The 21,859-nt window shown below is 40.7% G+C and overlaps 1 protein-coding gene across 2 annotated transcripts in view; it reads right to left on the bottom strand.

Annotated features, from left to right (window-relative positions):
- Window positions 1-2,051: 2,051 nt before the first annotated feature.
- ttc17 (tetratricopeptide repeat domain 17) overlaps window positions 2,052-21,859 on the bottom strand; it is a 99,100-nt gene continuing 79,292 nt past the window's right edge. For both annotated transcript variants that reach the window (XM_048545865.2, XM_059652149.1), the window contains exons 22-25: window positions 19,982-20,065; window positions 13,608-13,727; window positions 8,283-8,426; window positions 2,052-2,557 (exon numbers count right to left, since the gene is read on the bottom strand). In XM_048545865.2, the coding sequence (XP_048401822.1) occupies window positions 2,426-2,557; window positions 8,283-8,426; window positions 13,608-13,727; window positions 19,982-20,065 (480 nt within the window). In that variant the 3' untranslated portion in view covers window positions 2,052-2,425. The remainder of the gene's footprint in view (window positions 2,558-8,282; window positions 8,427-13,607; window positions 13,728-19,981; window positions 20,066-21,859) is intronic.

The raw sequence follows: 21,859 nt of genomic DNA, 5'->3' as shown, positions 1-21,859 counted from the left end.
ATGTTTATGTGATTGTAAGCTAGCCTTCAAGCCACTCACTATCCTGATATGGAAATATCTTGCTGCCCCTTCACCGTCACTGGGTCAATGTCTGAGAATTCCCTCCCTAAAAGCACTGTGGATCTACCTAGATGAAATGGACTGCCGCAGTTCAAGAAAGTAGCTCACCACCACCTTCTGCAGATCAATTTGTGGTGGGCAACAAATACTGCCCAAGCCTGCAAAGCCCAAATTACTTGGATTAAAATAAAATTGGAATGGTGGAAACCATTCGGCAACTTGCAACTTAGCATTTCTCTTCATCAGAACTACATCATTCTGAATACAGGTCTAATGGCATGCACATTAAACTCAATTTCTTAGGATTTGCTGCGAAAATAAATGTTAATACCAAGATGTCATTCAACGAGCCACTCATCTAGAATCTCCGGTAATTATTTCCTCCTAATTTCAATTCTCTGTACATATTGTTAGTTAATTTGTGGGAGAAGCATTTGTGATTTTGGTTGTATAATTGTATCAAAAATAAAAAGTACCTCAAAAAAAAACAGGTTTAAAAACTGAAAAGAACTGCAGATGCTGTAAATCAGAAAGAAAAACAGAAATAGCTGGAAAGCCTTGTGGGTTTGGCAGCATCTGTGGAGAGAAATCACAATTAACATTTTGGGTCAAGTGACCCTTCCTCATCAATCTTAAGAAAGGTTCACTCGACTCGAAGCGTTAACTCTGATTTCTCCCCACAGACGTTGCCAGACCTGCTGAGCTTTTCCAGCAATTTCTGTTTTTGACATTAATAGGTTTGTTCGATTGTTCCTTTTCCTTCAAGGAATACAAAATTCCTTCTGACTTAGAGATTAACAGGTGGTGATATACATTGTTTTGGGTGTTGCGGGGGGTGGGATGGAAGCTGGGAATCAGCAATTCAATAATTTTGCTGAAGCACATCAGTGATAAATACAAGAATGCAAAGATCATCACGACAGTACCTATTCCAGGAGACGATGTGGTTGTTTGAAATTTTGGCATTTTTGCATTAGTCTTGATGAGCGCAAAAGAAAAAGCTTTGGCAACATGCCTCTCTTTTCACCTTAGGAATAATTATCTACAATCTCTAGATGAGAAAGTTTTTATGACCTAAGTAGTTCTCTTGTCTCTCAACCAGTTCCCTTTACCTGCAGGTGACAACACACATCCATGAAATATGGGAAATTTTTCTGCATGTTTTTTTCTTAATGTATTCACATGGGGAAAGCAACAATGATTTACTACTAACATGACAGATTTTAAAAATAAGAAAATAAGTTGCTTTATGGTAAAATCAAAATGAATGGAAGGGAAAACTGAATTCATTTATTCCTAAATAAAGCTTGATAGAATACTGTGCACTTTTAAGAGAAGTTTAAGAGTACAATCTGAAGGAGAGAGCATTTGGAGTGAAGTCAATAAGGAAAAATTAAACATTGCACTGCCTATTAAGTGTCATCAGTAACAATGTTTGTTGCCTCAAGCTAACATGATTACTGTTCAGGCAACCACAGGAATAAAAAAAAATTAGATTGATTCTATTCAACTACTACCACACCAAACTTACAGCACAAGTTACTAAATAATAACTATCATGCATTTGTTGAAGTTTGAGAAATTTGGACTTTCCTTAAGTAAATTATTCTAATTTTTGAGATTATACAGTTTCAAAACTAATCATGGCACATGATATTTAATCCTTGAATTGTCTGTTTTTTTGTAAATTAAATATCAAGAATTTAAGCAGAAGACAATGCAACTTTCACTTCTGCATTAATTTACTCCTTATTCTGTACATTGCACCTCACTGCAAAAACCAAGGTTTTTCTAAAATTAAATAAAATCTAAAGAATGTTAGCAGTACTTCTGAATTTTAAGTGAATGGTATAAACTATACATTTTAGAGAATGGGATCTATATCTCTTTTTTAAAAAAAAGCAAGTTTTTTTACATCATGAGTAGCACCTACAGGATTTTACAAGTATTACACAACAAATGTGCACAAGAATACAACATAAAAAACTCAGTCATTAAGAAATGATTTATTGTTCCACCTTCACAAAGGTCCCCAGTATTTCCTAAAAGGAATTAGAAGTTTCCTGACTTGATTTGCATACACAAAGCATTTTGAAAACCATTTAAAGTTTTGTACATTATCATTTGAAATACAAATTCAATACTGCTGTAATCTGTTTGTAATGTAATTTATTTTTTCTTTTCAGTAATTATATTATGGCATGATAGTTACAATACTTTAAAACTTTGTTCCGTAGCTCATTTCATATTCCACCTATTAAATTCTCACACATGAAATCTCCCTTAATTAAACTAGGTGTTCACCATTTTAAACGGTCTGAAGCAGGAACTGGATAATTGTGTCTAATGGTAACGGTGTTAAGCCTTATGGAGAGCGCCTCTCCTTTTTCATTAACAAGTGGCACTGGATGGTGCGAAGACGATCTTTGGCTGGTGCAAATTCTGGTTGCAGCTTCAAAGTAGACTCGTACCATTGCATTGCTTTCTCGTAGTCTTCCTATGAGGAAGATAGAACAATTTTTAACAGCTTGAGAACAATGAATCACCTTTCCGTGCTTTAAACAAGACTATTTGAATGTCTCTGTGACTATACTGCCCTCTGTTGATCTCAATTATAATAGCAAGATTCTAAACAATCCGCTTTCGACTCAAGTTACCAGGGAAGTCTGTAGCTAGGGAATGGTATTTTTACAGGGTACTGAAGACAATGGGTTTGGTCTTCCCAATTCATTCAATGTTGGAAAATGGGCAAGCAGTTTGATCATTTAAAGACAGAAGAGTCAAGAAAGTTAGTGATGACAGAGTGTATTGGTGTCAGCTATTTGTGAAAACTACATATTTTCTGCTAACATTTTGAGAACTATGTTGTTAAGAAATAAATGGGGCTAAGGCTAGATCCACAGGAACTGCTAGATGTAGTGGTGCAGGAAGCAACTTAATGTGATGCTCAGGCTACGGTTTGACAGATGAGAATTAAACCAAGTAAGTTCAGTTCCAACCAGCTGGATGACTAAATGCTGGAAGTGCTGTCTAGAACCAGCAGATGCAGAGTAAGGGGAAAGCATCTTGGATTCAAAGGGGACAAATTCTGAACTCAAGGTAGTTTGCAATTCTCTACATCAAGAGGATGTGGAAGCCAAGTCAGAATATATTCAGAGATGGAGAGGGATATGGTGTTAGCACAGGAAAAGTGGCTCTGAAGTAGATTGTGATCTGGGATGGTACAGCAGGAATGAGGGGCTGAATGAAATATTCTTGCTCCCTCCTTTCCATAATACTCAAAAGGTCTTGCATGACATCATTTACCGTCTTGACAGGAATGCTCTTTCTCACTCCGCTTTGGGAAATCTAACTTACAGTGCTCTGCCTCCAGCTTTTATCTTTCTCTAGCCTTTAGATAGTCCCTTTTGTCTTCTACTTTCTCCTTAGATGTACTTTTCTTTATTTCCAGCAATAGGCTTTTTGGACAACATACAGTAGCTGCAATAATGTTAGGTTTCTCCCCCAATTGATTTTGTTTCAATGTCTCCCTTCTGTTCTTTTAGCTTCTGCATCACGTCTGTGCTGGTGACGCTGCCATAGCAAAACTTTCAAAATGACTGTTATTCATCTAGTTAGCTTCAGTCTAGTTTTCTTCTGCACAGGTTATTTGATTATGCGTGTTCTGTTTCCTAGGCTTCTGCTCTTACTTTGTCTTGCAGATCTTTGTTTTGTTCCATCAGCTGCTACATTCAAAAAATCATCTGCTTTCTCCCCATTCTACTTCCTTGAGGCACAATTCCCTTAAATGACTTCATGTTTCACTACAGTAGATAATACTTGCTCATTTACAGTTTCCAATACTGACCATGACCGCCAGTCAAAGCCAAACAGAAAGAAATATCATGGGGCCTGCTGCTTTTCCTACGTCCAGGTTCCCAATTCTCTGTCCCCCATTAACCCACTCCCACAATCTCACGATTTCCTTTCGAGATTTACCAATAATTACAGCAACATCCTGGCAAAATGACAATGTTCATTACTGGCATCTAACTACAAATATCAACCAATGCATATGCAGCATAGGTCATTAATATAAAGATCACCAATTATATAATTCAGTGATAATTGGTGCAAACGCCAGAGGTGATCCCAATGCAAGTATTAAACAAACCAGAGAATACAAATTTTATTCTAACAGCATAGTACAATATTGTTAAATTCACAAAAAACTATCCCATTAGCTATAACATGGATTTTGGTGACTGCTTCATTAACATGCTCTACACTGCGACATAACAGAGAATTCAAATTAAGAGAAGAATACTTGCGCAAGATGTAGACTACTTTCTCCAGCTTGGATACTGATATTATTCAATATTATTATTTTGTACAAGAATGTAATTGGATTCTATTTCATCAGTAACCTCCCAAGGTGGAAGATCAAATGACTCCAGAGCAACAATATGGAATGATTGAACAACATTGGTCTCACTGTCAGAGAGAGGTTGGAAGCCTTCAGGTATCTTGACACAATACAAGTTGCAAGGGGCCAGAGGACAAAGACTGAATGGTTCACAGCTGTGTCTGCACTTGCTTGATCAATAAATCTGAAAATTTTGCTGATTGCGGCTTCTCACTTATCAACATACTTTTTCAACATCTACTAATTCCACAAAAAAACTTAATAGAGAAGTACCAAAGTAGAATGAGATAATAGATAATTGGGCAAAATTAAGTCAAAATTAAGCTGGAAAAGACTCAAGAATAATGTGCAGTATAAAATAGGTTACTGATTCACCAAGAACATATTATACACTCCTGTCCTGGCAACTTTACCCCACAAAGCCTGCTTATAATGCATTCCGGTCTGCATGAAAATGTTTCTTCTCTCATCTCTTTTGTATCTTTTAGTCATAACATTAAATCTGTGCTCTCCCATTCTTGATCCTTTCATTTGAGAAATTTCTCCTGACTCACACCATCCAAACCCTTCATGATTTTGAATACGTTAAGTTTGGCCTTCTTTTCTGTAAGGAAAACATTATTTCATAACTTAAATATTTCGTTGCTAGAACCATTTTCATAAAACATTTCTGCACCTTCTCTAATGCCTGCACATCATAGAACAGTACAGCACAGGCACAGGGCTTCAGCCCACCAGTGTCTGTGTTCACCATGATGCCATTCTAAACTAATCCCATTTACCTACAAGATAATTAAATGTGAGGCTGGATGAACGCAGCAGGCCAAGCAGCATCTCAGGAGCACAAAAGCTGACGTTTCGGGCCTAGACCCTTCATCAGAGAGGGGGATGGGGTGAGGGAACTGGAATAAATAGGGAGAGACTCCGCCTCCCCCTCTCTCCCTATTTATTTCTGAACCCTCTCCCCATCCCCCTCTCTGATGAAGGGTCTAGGCCCGAAACGTCAGCTTTTGTGCTCCTGAGATGCTGCTTGGCCTGCTGCGTTCATCCAGCCTCACATTTAATTATCTTGGAATTCTCCAGCATCTGCAGTTCCCATTATCTCTGACCCCATTTACCTACAAATAGTCCATATTTTTCTATTCACTGCCTGATCATCTGCCTTCCTAAGTGTCTCTTAAACATTGCCATCATATGTGCTTCTACCGTCCTCTGGCTGTGCGTTCCAGATACTTACCACCCTTTGTGTAAAAAAATTGCCTCTTTTATCTCCTTTAAACATTCGCCCCTCACCTTAAACATTTGCCCCCCAGTATTTGACATTTCTATCCTGGGAAAAGGTTTGCAATTATCCACAACTCTCATAATTTCATATAATTCTATCAGGTCATACAGTAATACAGCATGGAAACCTTCGGCCCAAACTGGTCCATGCTGACCATGGTGCTCACTCAGCTAGTTCCAACTGCCCACATTTAGTCCATATCCCTCTAAACACTTACCATCCATTTACCTATCCAAATGTTTTAAAAATGTTGCTATTGTCCCTGCCTCAGCAACATTCCATATATGCCCATTCCATATACGCACGACTCTCTGCATGAAGAAGTTGCCTCTCAGGTCCTTCTTAAATCTATCCCCTCTCACCTTAAACCTGTGCCCTCTAGTTTCAATTTCCTATCCCTGGGAAGAATACTATATGCATTCATCCTATCGATGTCCCTCATGATTTTATACACCTCATTGGTCACCCCGCATTGTCCTACGTTCCAAGGAATTCAGTCCTATCTTGGCCAACCTGTCCCTGTAACTCAGATCAACAGTCCTGGCAACATACTCGTAAATCTTTGCACACTTTCCAGTTTAACCACAACTTTCCGAGAACAGGGTGACCAAAACTGTACACCACACTCCAAGTGCGGCCTCACCAATGAATTATACAACTGTAACATAACATCCCAACTCCTATACTCAATGCCTCGACTGATGACGTCCAGCATGCTAAATGCCTTCTTCACCATCCTGTCCACCTGTGATGCCGCTTTCAACGAACTATGTACTTGTACTCCTCAGTCCCTCTGTTCCATAACACACTGAGATAATAGGAACTGCAGATGCTGGAGAATCTGAGATAACAAGATGTGGAGATGAATGAACACAGCAGGCCAAGCAGCATCTTAGGAGCAGGAACGCTTCATTTACTGCAGAAGTCCTGAGGCTAGCCCTTAGCCTCTGACATTCTACTGAAAACAATCCAAATTTGCCCAACCTATCCTGCTAGCTAATGCACTCCAATGCAGGCAACATCCTGGTAAACATCTTCTGTACACTGTCCAAAGCCTCCATATCCTTCCTGTAGGATGGCTCCCAGAATTTCACATAATATTCCAAATGTGGCCTCACCAAAGGGAAATTGAAACTAGAGGGCACAGGTTTAAGGTGAGAGGGGATAAATTTAAGAAGGACCTGAGAGGCAACTTCTTCATGCAGAGAGTGGTGCATATATCGAATGTGCCTGAGGCAGGTACAATAGCAACATTTTAAAAACATTTGGATAGGTAAATGGACCATGACTTGCCAACTTTTATACTCAATGTCTCAACTGATGAAGGCAACCATGCCATATGCTGCCTTTATCACCTTATCCAAGTGCTGCCACTTTCAGGAAATTATGGACTTGCAACCCAAGATCCCTCTGTTTATCAATGCTCCCAAGGATCATGCCATTTACTGCTTACTATCCTCTTGCATTCGACCTCTAAAATGCATCACTTCATACTTGTCCAGATTAAACTCCACCCGTATTTCTCCACCCAATGTTTGAACCATTCGAGATCCTGCTGAATTTTTTGCTAACTTCCTCAATATCCACAATCCCACCAGATTTTGTGACATCTGAAAACTTACTAGTTAGACCACCCACATTTCATCTAAATAATTTACATACACATATTAAAAATAACAGAGGTTCCTTGTGGAACACCAGTGATCACACACTTCCAGTCAGAAAATCACTTCTTTACAACTATCCTCTATCTTCTATGACCAAACCAATTTTGTCTCCAATTTATTAATTTATCAACTCACTTTGGATTAACTTGCTCAAATACAAGTAATTTTTCTAGTTGAAAAATGCATTTCCTAGTTACATGCATTTCCTATTTGCTGCTCATATTATGGCTTGGAGAGGTGAATTAGGTGATTGCTTTGTGAATTGCTTTCCTTTGTCCCCAAATGTCACTTCATACTTTCTGTGGCTCAGTCGTCTCACTTTGACCTTGAACTAAGCTCAATGCAAAGTGTAGTTAAAGCATCCTATTTTGCACACAATGGTTTCTATGATAGCGTTATTAACTTCAGATATTTAATGCATGGCAGGGCCTACTTTAACAGCTGACGCTGTCAGTTTCAGACAGGTGGTGAATGGATTTATATTTCATGTTGCAGTCTGCTTATACATACAATTTTCAAAAAAATGGACTGCATTCACATTGACATTCTTAACCTAGAGATATAGTGTGGGTCTCACACAAATGCAATGAGAAACGCATGTTAAATCAAAGCAGAAATCGCAACTAATGGGACCATGGTTAAATAAATCTCAAAGTTTCTCAAAATTTAAAACTAAAAAGAGGGTTAACGGTGTACATCACTTGCATGCAAAACAAAACCTCCTGTTCATGACAGTTCCTGAAAAATCTGCATGTGTTCCAAAGGAGGTTTCATTTCATGCAAAGAGTGAAGCCTGCTGAAGTCAATACAAGCAGAAATTCAGCCCTACCAGTAGACCATTAGAGATGTTCGAACTATTACTTACCATTGCTAAATAGACGTTAGCCAGGGTAAAGTGATTGACAACAAAGTGGGGGGCAATTTCCACTGCCATAGTAGCGACGATGATTGCATCATCCCACAGTTTAGCATTGTGAAAAATATTCGCCAAACTAATGAGAGGCACATCCTGCTCAAAAAGAATAAAACAGATTAAAGAAGGAATTGATAAAATGTTTCCAGTCTAGTTTCCTGCATCTCAATATTACATCATCTACTGGAGATGATCCTACGCAACTAGCAAACTTGAACATCAAAGAAAGTCTCCAAAAATAAGTGAAGCAACATCACAAAAGCTAAAATATTGCATATTATGGAAGTTTAGAATAAAGCTGGAAATTCTGAAAATACGCAACAAATCTAACAGCAACTGCAGACAGAAATAATTTTAGATTGAAGACGTTTAGTCAGGAAATTCCACGAATATTAAAATATCTTCTCATCTTTTGTGTAATTGTGAATGTGGTATAATTTCACATCATGCATTTTCAAACGTTTATTGTTTTAATTTGGATTTTCATAATTCCAAAGGCTTAACACCTTGTGAATGCTGTACAAGGTTTGGTGATTAACAGTAAAGACCATAAGACATAGGAGTGGAAGTAAGGCCATTCAGCCAATCAAGTCCACTCCGCCATTTAATCATGGCTGATGGGCGTTTCAGCTCCACTTCCCTGCACTCTCCCTGTAGCCCCCGATTCCATCAGATCAAGAATTTATCGATCTCTGCCTTGAAGGCAATTTAATGTCCCGGCCTCCACTGCGCTCCGTGGCAATGAATTCTACAGGCCCACAACTCTCTGGCTGAAGAAATGTCTCCTCATTTCCGTTTTAAATTTACCCCCTCTAATTCTAAGGCCTTGCCCACGGGTCCTAGTCTCCCTGCCTAACGGAAACAACTTCCCAGCGTCCAACCTAAAACTACACAGTCTCCTTAGTTTAACTGCAGCATTAGGAAGTCTGAAAAAGTAGTTAAGTTTGGCATGGTGGTCAGAGCTAACAGTTTTATTTGCATGTGAAGAATTTAACAGGTTTAAGTCTTAAACCATAAATATTCAATCTTTTGAAGCTTGGAGTTGCAAATCCTAGTGAAAATCACAAGGGAATACACATTTATATAGTGGTACCGAGCTTGAATATTGCTAATAAAGACATTGGGCTGAAACTAGCATTTGGTTATGTTCCAATTTGTTCAGGTTTCACAGGGGATTTCTCTATGTGAAGTTGCCCAAAAGCGCTCAGTGAATCTTACCAAATCCGTTTCATTAATATGTATCCTGCTCCTGTGGCACAACTCTAGCCCAGTTCTACCCCATCCTACCACCACCCACTGTTCCTGGAAGAATGCCTTATTCACCAGATGTCTGCATGAATTCCTGCTAGATCTTCCTGTTTCCTCCCACATCAAAGATGAGCAGATTAGGTGGATTGGCCATGCTAAATTGCCTGGTAGCATCTGAGATGTGTAGGCATGGTGCATTAACCATGATAAATACAGGGTAATGGGAAGTGGGGAGGGGTGAGTCTGGGTGGGATCTCTTTTGGTGGGTCGATGCAGACTCAGTGGGCCAAATGGCCACCATTTGCACTGAAGGGATTCTATTCCATGATTCTAAATTAGAAAACATTCAACATAAAATATAAAAAATATATGCTAACTTTCTACTTAGGTTCCACTTGCAGATGATTTTGCTTCCCAAAACTTCTGCCCACCACTTCCCCATCTTGAACTCTTACTGTGAGCAAGGGGTTTAAATGAGAAGGACAGCTTCAACAGTCAGAAATAAGAGGGTGGGTTAGAGACCAACAAAGGTTGCAGTATTGGAAAGTCAGCAACCAGAGCAAGAGACTAATGCCACTTGAAAATGGTGCAAATCTGGTACCACAGCCCTACTCTATGCTGCAACAAAACTTCTTTCAAAACAAAACTCATGATGCAAACCAAGAACACATGCCTCATTAGATGATGTCAAAGCAAAGCAAACTAAAACAGGGACTTATTGTATGTGCTCCTTAGGTCTGTTCAATCACCAATGTTCATGATATTTCTGCACTGTGTGTAATCTACAAACTTTTGAAAATCATTGCTTCTATTCTCAATGAAGACCACTAATCTAAGGAGATTGTGGACTCAAAGGATCCCTCCAGCTAGTCTTTAAAGAATGCTTTAGGCTTTTCATCTGGGCTGGTGGCAGATGAACGTTCACTGAATATTGGAATTAAAAGGAGAAATAAAAATGAGAATGACAGACACTAAGGTATGTTACAGAGATTGGAAAACTTAAGTTTTAAAGGATGCAAAAATAGGTTAATTTCAAGCGTTGTGGAAATACCTGGAATGGTTAAAAAACTGCAAGTCTACTGTGGACATTGGTGATTTTCCTCAAACAAGGATTCTGAGAAATCAGAAGACTGGTGATGACTGCTTGTTACAGATCATTACAAATTGGTTTTGATCAGTGAGTGGTGGAGGGGGTTTTTGCGTCTTTTTTATTGTTACGAAGTTGGGTATAGTATTTGATGTTTGTAAAATGTGAAGGGTGTGTTGTCCCTTTAAAAGATTATGTGTTTTTTTCTGGTCTTTGGAAAAATAAGTCTGTAAGCAGTAGCAGATGCAAAGTTCTTGAAAGTGAAACTCTATATCAAAAGGCTATGCTGTGAGCAAGCAAAGCAGCATTTTTAGTGAGACAACAGGATTTTGAATTTAGCTAGTTAATTTAAATCAGGCCCTACATAACAAAACGGAATTAAATTTAAATCTGATGGTTTTAACAACCTACGGGATCAATTCTATTATAAGAAATTAACAGGTCATCAAGGGTATACAAAAAGAGGGCATTTGAAAATCAGTATGAGAGTTAACCGTCATCTGCCATGCCAACAGCTATCGACTATAAAAGAAAGAATTACTGGCTCTGACAGAATTCTTTAACCTCTCAGAAAACCATCATCTGAACTAAAGATACAGCGGCACTCTTAGCTAATATTCCTGATACAAGAATTTAACAGCGACAAGCATTCCTGACTGAGGATCAGCAGAAGAGTGTGGAGCATTCCAGAAGGCTTATCCTGGCTATAATTTTGAAAGATTAAGTCTTCATTTATTTTTTATTATTTTTGTCTGTATAATTGGTACTTCCATCCATTGGAACAACATATCATTAGAATTTTGTATTATTCAGGAATAGTCGGTAGTTAAGAGGGTATTCTTTGGTTTGTTAGTAGTTGTTAATTTGTTCACTGTCAGAATTGACAAAATGTTATTTGTTGATTATAGAATGACTGTCAAGAGTTCATTTCACTTAACCTCTCCTTTATAGCTGATGGGGGGGGGGGGGGGGGGGAGCGGTGAGAGGCAGGTTATACCATTTTTCACATTTCCTTTAACAGATTATGAGACAAGGCAAGTTTCTATGGTATTTTGATTTTAGTTATCAGAGGGTGGGGGAACGACCTCTGTTTTATAACATTAATCTAGTTCGGTTATAAGGAAGCCTTCTAAAAACAGAGCTGGAGGAAAGCTTACTCAAAACAAGCTCCCCAACTACCATCTTTCAATTTTTGATAAGAAAACTGTCTTGTTGAATTTAGGGTGAAATCTCTCTACTCTTTGAATGGGTGCTTGAAGAAGAATCTTAAAGTCATATTTCCTAAGCATGCTGTATCTGAAAAGCTTCAGAGACAACCACGCATGATTAGTGACTTGATCACCCATGTTAGGACATCAGAGGAACAGATGCCTAAACATTCTATGCTTTAACTCTTTGCCTTCAAAGACAATCCTTTGGCTGAAGTGTTACTTCTTTCTGAAAGTTCAAGTTTGTAGAGAAATAAATTTTTTGTTTCCAGTCCTGAACAATCATACAAGAAAGATAGATCTAATGTTTAAAGCCTGATACAGAAAAGGTCGCATCGGTCATACTGGCACTGGAAAAATACTTTAATTTTATGTAAAAATAGTGCATGCAAGAGAAACTGAGCAATCTGGCAGTAACAGCATACCTCATACTAGACTGAAAACATTAACATTTTTAAAAACAAAAACCTTTTCCTCTTTTCTAGATGTTATCAAACCTGCTGAGTTTCTCCAGAACTTTCTGTTTCGATTTAAGACCTCAGCATCAGCAATATTTTGCTTTTAGTTTATGATGTGATGTATGAAGTAGTTGGGCTACAGCAACAGTACACTCCTCTAGCCTCAGGCACAGCAATATTTTTATAGTTTACTTGCTGGTCACCATATTACCCAGTTAAATCAGCTGCATTTAAATCTTAGCAGTATCTGGAATGTTTGAGCTGCAGCTGGAGTACCGAAACAGTTCTACTCGGAACGTAAGGGTCAGGACCATGAGGCAGTGCAGAAAACAGGGAAGTGAATGGATAATGGCATCAGAGGAACCAAAAGGAATGAACGAATCAGGATAGGACATTTACATTGTTAAAAAAAAAGTCATCTTGGAGAATGCATGGCTTCTTTGGATACTTAGCACATTACAGAATTATTTTTTTAAAAAGTACAGCTTTCAGATATGATGAGGCAGCTGTAATTCTGTAGTTTCAAGATTATGTAAGGCAAATTTAGAATTAAAGCTCTAACACTTTCTTAATACGACAAAGTTTTTAAGGGATATGGTATAAAGGCAAGTTTCAAATCAGCTGTGATAACAACGAAAGACTGATAAAGCAAAAGGGGCTAACTGGCTAACCATGCGACTAAGTGTTCCTATGACTAATGACTGTAAGACTGTAAATGAGGTGGTGGTTCGGATCAGAAATGTGTTTTTGCAATAGGCTAGAATTACAGAGGATCTGATGCAAATCTAAGTACCACTAAATTACTAACTTAACCTGATAATTTTGGCTTCAATGCATTTAAAGTCAAAGTTCCTAGCTAACTTCACCTGGCCATCAAAAAAATGACTTGCATCAATGTGAAAGAAACAATATAAAGATCATCTAAGACCACATCAATCTGCGAGTAAACCTTACTATTCTAATTAATAACATGAAAGAAACTGAACTAAGTGTAGTACTCCAACCAGTGATGTGATTTTTAGGTGACAAGTCAGTATAAAGTAAAACAAAGAGAATTCAAGTGCAAATCTGAAGACTTACGTGTCAAGGAAAGTCACAGATCAATGATTTTTCTGGAATTGTGATAAAGTCACTTAAACCTTCATAAACACTGAATGCAAAGGCCCACCAAGAATAACATATGCAGTGTCTACTTTCTTACCCAAGATTATGTTTCTTTCAAACTAAAAGGTGCTTAACAATGTTTCATTAAAACATTACATGTGGAATTTCTCACTTTCATGTGATGCGGTGCATAGTGTAATGCTTGACGTAAGCAGTCAATAGCTTTTTTCCCTTGACCTCTAACTCTCCAATACAGCGCAGCCATACTTGAAATCACCCAGGAAGTTTGATTCTGTTGAAATAAAAATCATAACAATGAACTGATCAAACACTTTGAAAGGATTTTGATTCTGATAGGATAAATATGCAAAAGCTGTGGTTTTATTCCATGTATAAAACCAATGGTCACTAAATAGCTCTTTGAACATAGATGGATTTATATTAGTTTTTGTATTTAGACAGAAGTATATTCTACAGATCTGTAGTGGGACTGAAGTAAACATTTGAGACCACTAGAAAGTGCTTCTAGTCATACAACTACTGCTGCGAGCCACGAAGAGCTACGTGTGGTCAGGTTGGCTTGCTTTAAATCAATTGGAAGTTGTGTGGAACCCTAATGTTTTAATGTGCAGCAAAAGCCAGAAATTAGCATGTGAAAAACGGCAGATTCAAACCCACCTTTTTTAATATTCTGGAACAAAACATGATACATTTTGGCAGAAGATTAGAACATAGAACATTACAACACAGTACAGGCCCTTCGGCCCTCGATGTTGTGCCGACCTGTCATACCGATCTCAAGCCCATCTAACCTACACTATTCCATGTACGTCCATATGCTTGTCCAATGACGACTTAAATGTACTTAAAGTTGGTGAATCTACTACCGTTGCAGGCATAGCGTTCCATTCCCTTAATACTCTGAGTAAAGAAACAACCTCTGACATCTGTCTTATACTTTCACCCCTCAATTTAAAGCTATGCCCCCTCGTGCTCGCCGTCACCATCCTAGGAAAAAGGCTCTCCCTATCCACCCTATCTAACCCTCTGATTATTTTACATGTTTCAATTAAGTCACCTCTCAACCTTCTTCTCTCTAATGAAAACAGCCTCAAGTCCCTCAGCCTTTCCTCGTAAGACCTTCCCTCCATACCAGGCAACATCCGAGTAAATCTCCTCTGCACCCTTTCCGAAGCTTCCACATCCTTCTTATCACGCAGTGACCAGAACTGTACACAATACTCCAAATGCGGCCGCACCAGAGTTTTGTACAGCTTCACCATAACCTCTTGGTTCCGGAACTCGATCCCTCTACTAATAAAAGCTAAAACACTATGCCTTCTTAACAGCCCTGTCAACCTGGGTGGCAACGGATCTGTGTACATGGACACCGAGATCTCTCTGCTCATCTACACTGCTAAGAATCTTGCCATTAGCCCTGTACTTTGCCTTCCGGTTACTCCTACCAAAGTGCATCACCTCACACTTGTCTGCATTAAACTCCATTTGCCACCTCTCAGCCCAGCTCTGCAGCTTATCTATGTCTCTCTGCAACCGACAGCATCCTTCGTCACTATCCACAACTCCACCGACCTTAGTGTCGTCTGCAAATTTACTAACCCATCCTTCTAAAGGCCCTCCGCTACTTCCTGTCCCGCAGGCCTGACCAGTCCCCCACCAACGACACCCTCATCCACCTAGCTGAACTCGTCCTCACCCTCAACAACTTCTCTTTTGACTCCTCCCACTTCCTACAGACTAAGGGGGTGGCCATGGGCACCCGCATGGGCCCCAGCTATGCGTGCCTCTTTGCAGGTTACGTGGAACAGTCCCTCTTCCGCACCGACACAGGCCCCAAACCCCACCTCTTCCTTCGGTACATTGATGACTGTATCGGCGCCGCCTCTTGCTCCCCAGAGGAGCTCAAACAGTTCATCCACTTCACCAACATCTTCCACCCCAACCTTCAGTTCACTTGGGCCATCTCCAGCACATCCCTCACCTTCCTGGACCTCTCAGTCTCCATCTCAGGCAACCAGCTTGTAACTGATGTCCATTTCAAGCCCACCGACTCCCACAGCTACCTAGAATACACCTCCTCCCACCCACCCTCCTGCAAAAATTCCATCCCCTATTCCCAATTCCTCTGCCTCCGCCGCATCTGCTCCCACGATAAGACATTCCACTCCCGCACATCCCAGATGTCCAAGTTCTTCAAGGACCGCAACTTTCCCCCCAGTGATCGAGAATGCCCTTGACCGCGTCTCCCGTATTTCCCGCAACACATCCCTCACACCCCGCCCCCGCCACAACCGCCCAAAGAGGATCCCCCTCGTTCTCTCACACCACCCCACCAACCTCTGGATACAACGCATCATCCTCCGACACTTCTGCCATCTACAATCCGACCCCACCACCCAAGACATTTTTCCATCCCCACCCTTGTCTGCATTCCGGAGAGACCACTCTCTCCGTGACTCCCTTGTTCGCTCCACACTGCCCTCCAACCCCACCACACCCGGCACCTTCCCCTGCAACCGCAGGAAATGCTACACTTGCCCTCACACCTCCTCCCTCACCCCTATCCCAGGCCCCAAGATGACATTCCACATTAAGCAGAGGTTCACCTGCACATCTGCCAATGTGGTATACTGCATCCACTGTACCCGGTGTGGCTTCCTCTACATTGGGGAAACCAAGCGGAGACTTGGGGGCCGCTTTGCAGAACACCTCCGCTCAGTTCGCAATAAACAACTGCACCTCCCAGTCGCAAACCATTTCCACTCCCCCTCCCATTCTTTAGATGACATGTCCATCATGGGCCTCCTGCAGTGCCACAATGATGCCAACCAAAGGTTGCAGGAACAGCAACTCATATTCTGCCTGGGAACCCTGCAGCCTAATGGTATCAATGTGGACTTCACCAGTTTCAAAATCTCCCCTTCCCCCACCGCATCCCAAAACCAGCCCAGTTCGTCCCGTCCCCCCACTGCACCACACAATCAGCCCAGCTCTTCCCCTCCACCCACTGCATCCCAAAACCAGTCCAACCTGTCTCTGCCTCCCTAACCTGTTCTTCCTCTCCCCCATCCCTTCCTCCCACCCCAAGCCGGACCCCCATCTACCTACTAACCTCATCCCACCTCCTTGACCTGTCCGTCTTCCCTGGACTGACCTATCCCCTCCCTACCTCCCCACCTATACTCTCTCCACCTATCTTCTTTTCTCTCCATCTTCGGTCTGCCTCCCCCTCTCTCCCTATTTATTCCAGAACCCTCACTCCATCCCCCTCTCTGATGAAGGGTCTAGGCCCGAAACGTCAGCTTTTGTGCTACCGAGATGCTGCTTGGCCTGCTGTGTTCATCCAGCCTCACATTTTATTATCTTGGATTCTCCAGCATCTGCAGTTCCCATTATCTCTCCTACGCCCTCATCCAGGTCATTTATAAAAATGACAAACAGCAGTGGACCCAACACCGACCCTTGTGGTACACCACTAGCAACTGGTCTCCAGGATGAACACTTCCCATCAACTACCACCCTCTGTCTTCTTTCAGCAAGCCAATTTCCGATCCAAACTGCTATATCTCCCACAATTCCATTCCTCCGCATTTTGTACAATAGCCTACTGTGGGGAACCTTATCGAATGCCTTGCTGAAATCCATATACACCACATCAACCGGTTTACTCTCATCTACCTGTTTGGTCACCTTCTCAAAGAACTCAATAAGGTTTGTGAGGCACGACCTTCCCTTCACAAAACCGTTCTGACTATCCCTAATCAATTTATTCTTTTCTAGATGATTATAAATCCTATCCCTTATAACCTTTTCCAACACTTTACCAACAACTGAGGTAAGGCTCACTGGTCTATAATTACCAGGGTTGTCTCTACTCCCCTTCTTGAACAGGGGAACCACATTTGCTATCCTCCAGTCATCTGGCACTATTCCTGTAGACAATGACGAGTTAAGGATCAATGCCAAAGGCTCGGCAATCTCCTCCCTGGCTTCCCAGAGGATCCGAGGATAAATCCCATCCGGCCCAGGGGATTTATCTATCTTCACCTTCTGAAGGATTTCTAATACCTCTTCCTTGTGAACCTCAATCCCACCTAGTCTAGTAGCCTGTATCTCAGTATTCTCCTCGACAACATTGTCGTTTTCTAGAGTGAATACTGTTGAAAAATATTCATTTCGCGCTTCTCCTATCTCATCTGACTCCACACACAACTTACCACTACTATCCTTGATTGGGCCTAATCTTACTTTCGTCATTCTTTGATTCCTTAAATACCTATAGAAGAAAGCCTTAGGGTTTACCCTGATCCTATCTGCCAACAACTTCTCATGTCTCCTCCTGGCTCTTCTGAGCTCTCTTTTTAGGTCTTTCCTGGCTACCTCGTAGCCCTCACGAGCCCTACCTGAGCCTTCACATCTCATCCTAACATAAGCCTTCTTCTTCCTCTTGACCAGAGATTCCACCTCCTTCGTAAACCACGGCTCCCGCACTCTACAGCTTCCTCCCTGCCTGACTGGTACATATTTATCTAGGACACACAGGAGCTATTCCTTGAATAAGCTCCACATTTCTAATGTGCCCATCCCCTGCCGTTTCCTTCCCCATCCTATGCTCCCTAAATCTTGCCTAATCTCATCGTAATTGCCTTTTCCCCTGCTATATCTCTTGCCCAGTGGTAAACACCTATCCCTTTCCATCACTAAAGTAAACATAACAGAATTGTGATCGCTATCACCAAAGTGCTCACCTATTTCCAAATCTAACACCTGGCCGGGCTCATTACCCAGTACCAAATCTAATGTGGCTTCGCCCCTTGTTGGCCTATCTACATAGTGTCAGGAAGCCCTCCTGCACACACTGGACAAAAACTGACCCATCTATAGTACTCGAACTATAGTGTTCCCAGTCAATATTTGGAAAGTTGAAGTCCCCCATGACAACTACCCTGTCTCTCTCACTCCTATCGAGAATCATCTTTGCTATCCTTTCCTCTATATCTCTGGAACTATTTAGAGGCCTACAGAAAACTCCCAACAGGGTGACCTCTCCTTTCCTGTTTCTAACCTCAGCCGACGAGTCCCCAAACATCCTTTCTGCAACTGCAATACTGTCCTTGACCAACAATGCCACACCTCTGCCCCTTTTACCATCTTCTCTGTTCTTACTGAAACATCTAAATCCCGGTACCTGCAACAACCATTCCTGTCCCTGCTCTATCCATGTCTCCGAAATGGCCACAACATCGAAGTCCCAGGTACTAACCCATGCTGCAAGTTCACCCACCTTATTCTGGATGCTCCTGGCATTGAAGTTGACACACTTCAATCCAACTTCTTGCTTGCCGGTGCCATCTTGCTTCCCTGAAACTTTATTTCGGACCACCCTACTCTCAACCTTTTCTATAGTCGAACTACAATTTTGGTGCCCATCCCCCTGCTGAATTTGTTTAAACCCACCCGAATAGCCCCCCGATTCGGGGAGCGGCAACTTGGACTTAAAGATGACAAGAGATATTGAAAGGGACAAAGTTAGAAAGTACTCCATACAGCAAGGAGGCTAAGGGGAGATTTTGATAAAGGTGTACAGGGTTACGACAGGCAGATATGGACGTGGAAAACCCGTTCCCATTAACTGATTGTACGAGTAATAGGGGACACAAATTCAAGACTTTGTGCATGATTTTTTCACTTCAACGAAGGTGAGGAGTGACCTGATGGAAGTTTACAAAACGATGACAGGCATGGATAGAATAGATAGTCAGAGTCTTTTTCCCAGGGTAGAAATGTCAAATATTAGGGGACACAAGTTTAAGGTAAAAAGGGGGCTAAATTTAGATGTGAGGCGCAAAACTTTTTTTAACACAGTGGGTGGTAAGTGCCTGGAATGTGCTGTTAGAACAGGCGGCAGAGGTAGATACAATAGCAATATTTAAGAGACATTCTGACAGATAATAGTCAGGGAATAGTGGGATACGGACTGCGTACCAGCAAGACATTTTTAATTTAGAAAGCCATCATGTGGGTGGGCTGAAGGGCCTATTCCTGTGCTGTACTGTTTTTTGCTCTTTGACATACAAGGAGAATGAGAGGAAGAATTTCTCCACACAGGTGGTAATAACCTGGAACTTACGTTCACATGGATGATGGATGTGCGAACAATGATTTCTGCAAGAAATTAGATAGATATTTGAAGGAAACAAACTTCCAGAACACAGAGGTCATGTGGGAAAGTGGGATTGTCTGAATTGGTCTGCTGGGATTTGACATGGACTGAACAGCCCTCTCCCTGTGCCACAAACGATTCAGTGATTTTGGGTAGACAGAAAATGAGTCATTCGAGTTCCTTGTAAACCAAAGATTTGCAGGTCTAATCGAAGAAACTTCATTCTTGGCACAGATCTTAAATTAGCTCCACAATTCTCTATACATTCAGTAGAACAGAATGGATGAATGGCAACTGAAACCTGGACATCATATTTCAACTTAGAATTGCAATTAAAAATTAAATTATTAGGAGCAACTTACTTTTTCCAACACCTTGGCTATTCGTGTTCCAACCTGCTCAAATGACTGGGATGGATAATTGTCTTTGCCTAGATTTTGTAAAACCTGTTAGTAAAAACAAAGAGAACCATTAATACAGTTACAATTAGCATTCGGGGAAACTGTCTCTCAACACCCGTTACCATTTTGTTAACTATTTGTACCCTCTGGTTATTAATACCCTTGCCAGTGTAAGTTGGTTTTTTCACTTCCTCTGTTAAAACCCTTAGCAGTTTTGAATGCCTTTGTTAACTTCCCCATAGCCTTCTCTGTTAAAAGGAGGACAATCACAACTTCTCTCACTTCTGCAAAAAACTGAAGTTTTGCACATTTAGCATCTAAGAACTGAGGAGGACATGGCAAATAAAATTACAAAATAGAAACTCAATGTTTGATGTTTAGGCGAACTTTTCAAATTTCATGTCATACAACTAGAAACATTCACTGCCACATGGTTAAAACAAAATGCCCTGTTTAAGCGTTGTATATGGTTCTTGAACAAAAACAATTTTTACATGAAATTACATTGGAGGCACGGCACATAAACAGGCCCTTTGGTTCAATCAATTCACATTGCATTTAGTTGGTAGCCTTTCACCAGAGTCACTCCAGTGATTGGATTTTTTTTCATACATTGTAAACCCTGCTGATAAAGAAATCAAGGGTTATGAGAGAGGGGCAGGAAAGTAGGGTTAAGACCACAGCCAGATCAGCCATGATGATTCTGCAGGCACAGTAAGCTCAAATGGACGAATGGTCTACTCCTGCTCCTATTTCTTGTAATTTTATGTCCATGTTTCTGCCACACTTGAGCACCCTCCTCCTTATCCCATTTAAATCTACCATCATAACCAGCTATTACTTTCTTCCACATATGTTTGCTTAGTACTCCCTCAAATGCATCTACACTAGTCACTTCCACAAATCCCTGTGGTAGCAAGTCTCAGGTTCTTACCACTCATCAAGTGAGAATACTTCTTCATACAGGTTTCTTAATCTTATATTATTGCCCTCTCTCTATCACCTTCTTAATGTTCCCAAACTGTGAGCACTTCACTCAATACACCTGCAAATGGATTAAACTTAAACTGCACACCTATTTTTTCTGGGATAATCAGTGCAATATCAAATAAGAGAAGTGCACTTATAGCAGAAGATTCTAAAACACTGTAAAGCTACTTATGCAAACAATAAACTAATGCAAACTTTAAACATGGCCAAACATTAGAAGTCTTCTTTAACAACAGCCAATATATAAAAGAAAGGGGGAGATGAGAGGAGGTGGAAGACAGGAAGAGAGAAAGAGGAGGGGAGATGACTAATCCAGAACCCCAGGCTAATGCCTAGAGACATGGGTTCAAAGCCCAGGTGAACTGGGAATTCAATAAACAACTTAAACAAAAGAGGTAACTTAATGGTGACCATATAATCACTGGTGATTGTCGTAAAAACCTGTCTAGTTTACTAATGTCCTTCATGGAAGGAGATATGTTACTTTTTCTGTTCTACATGTGACTACAGGCTCACAGTAATATGGGTGACTCTTAACTACCTTCTGGGCAGTTAGGAATAGGCAATAAACGTTGGGTTAGTTGGCAATGTCCACATCCCATTACTAGATGAAAAAAAAGAGAACCAATTAAATCTATTCCAATTTATATACATGCATTAGGGAGCATACACTTCAAAAAGCTGTAAAATACCTTAATAACAATGCTTTATATAAACCTCCTTATTCCAAAAAATTCAGGACCAACTGCTTTTTGAATAAAAGAGATTTTTGTTTTTTGGATAAAAGTCAGTAAAGAGATTTGCAGAATTTTAATCGTTTGTTCTGATTGGCAAATAGGGTTTAAAATC

The sequence above is a fragment of the Stegostoma tigrinum genome, chromosome 17, assembly GCF_030684315.1.
Source record: "Stegostoma tigrinum isolate sSteTig4 chromosome 17, sSteTig4.hap1, whole genome shotgun sequence".
NCBI classification, from domain to species: domain Eukaryota; kingdom Metazoa; phylum Chordata; class Chondrichthyes; order Orectolobiformes; family Stegostomatidae; genus Stegostoma; species Stegostoma tigrinum.
The sequence above is the reverse complement of the archived record's forward strand: the minus strand, read 5'-3'. Positions and strand labels throughout refer to the sequence as shown.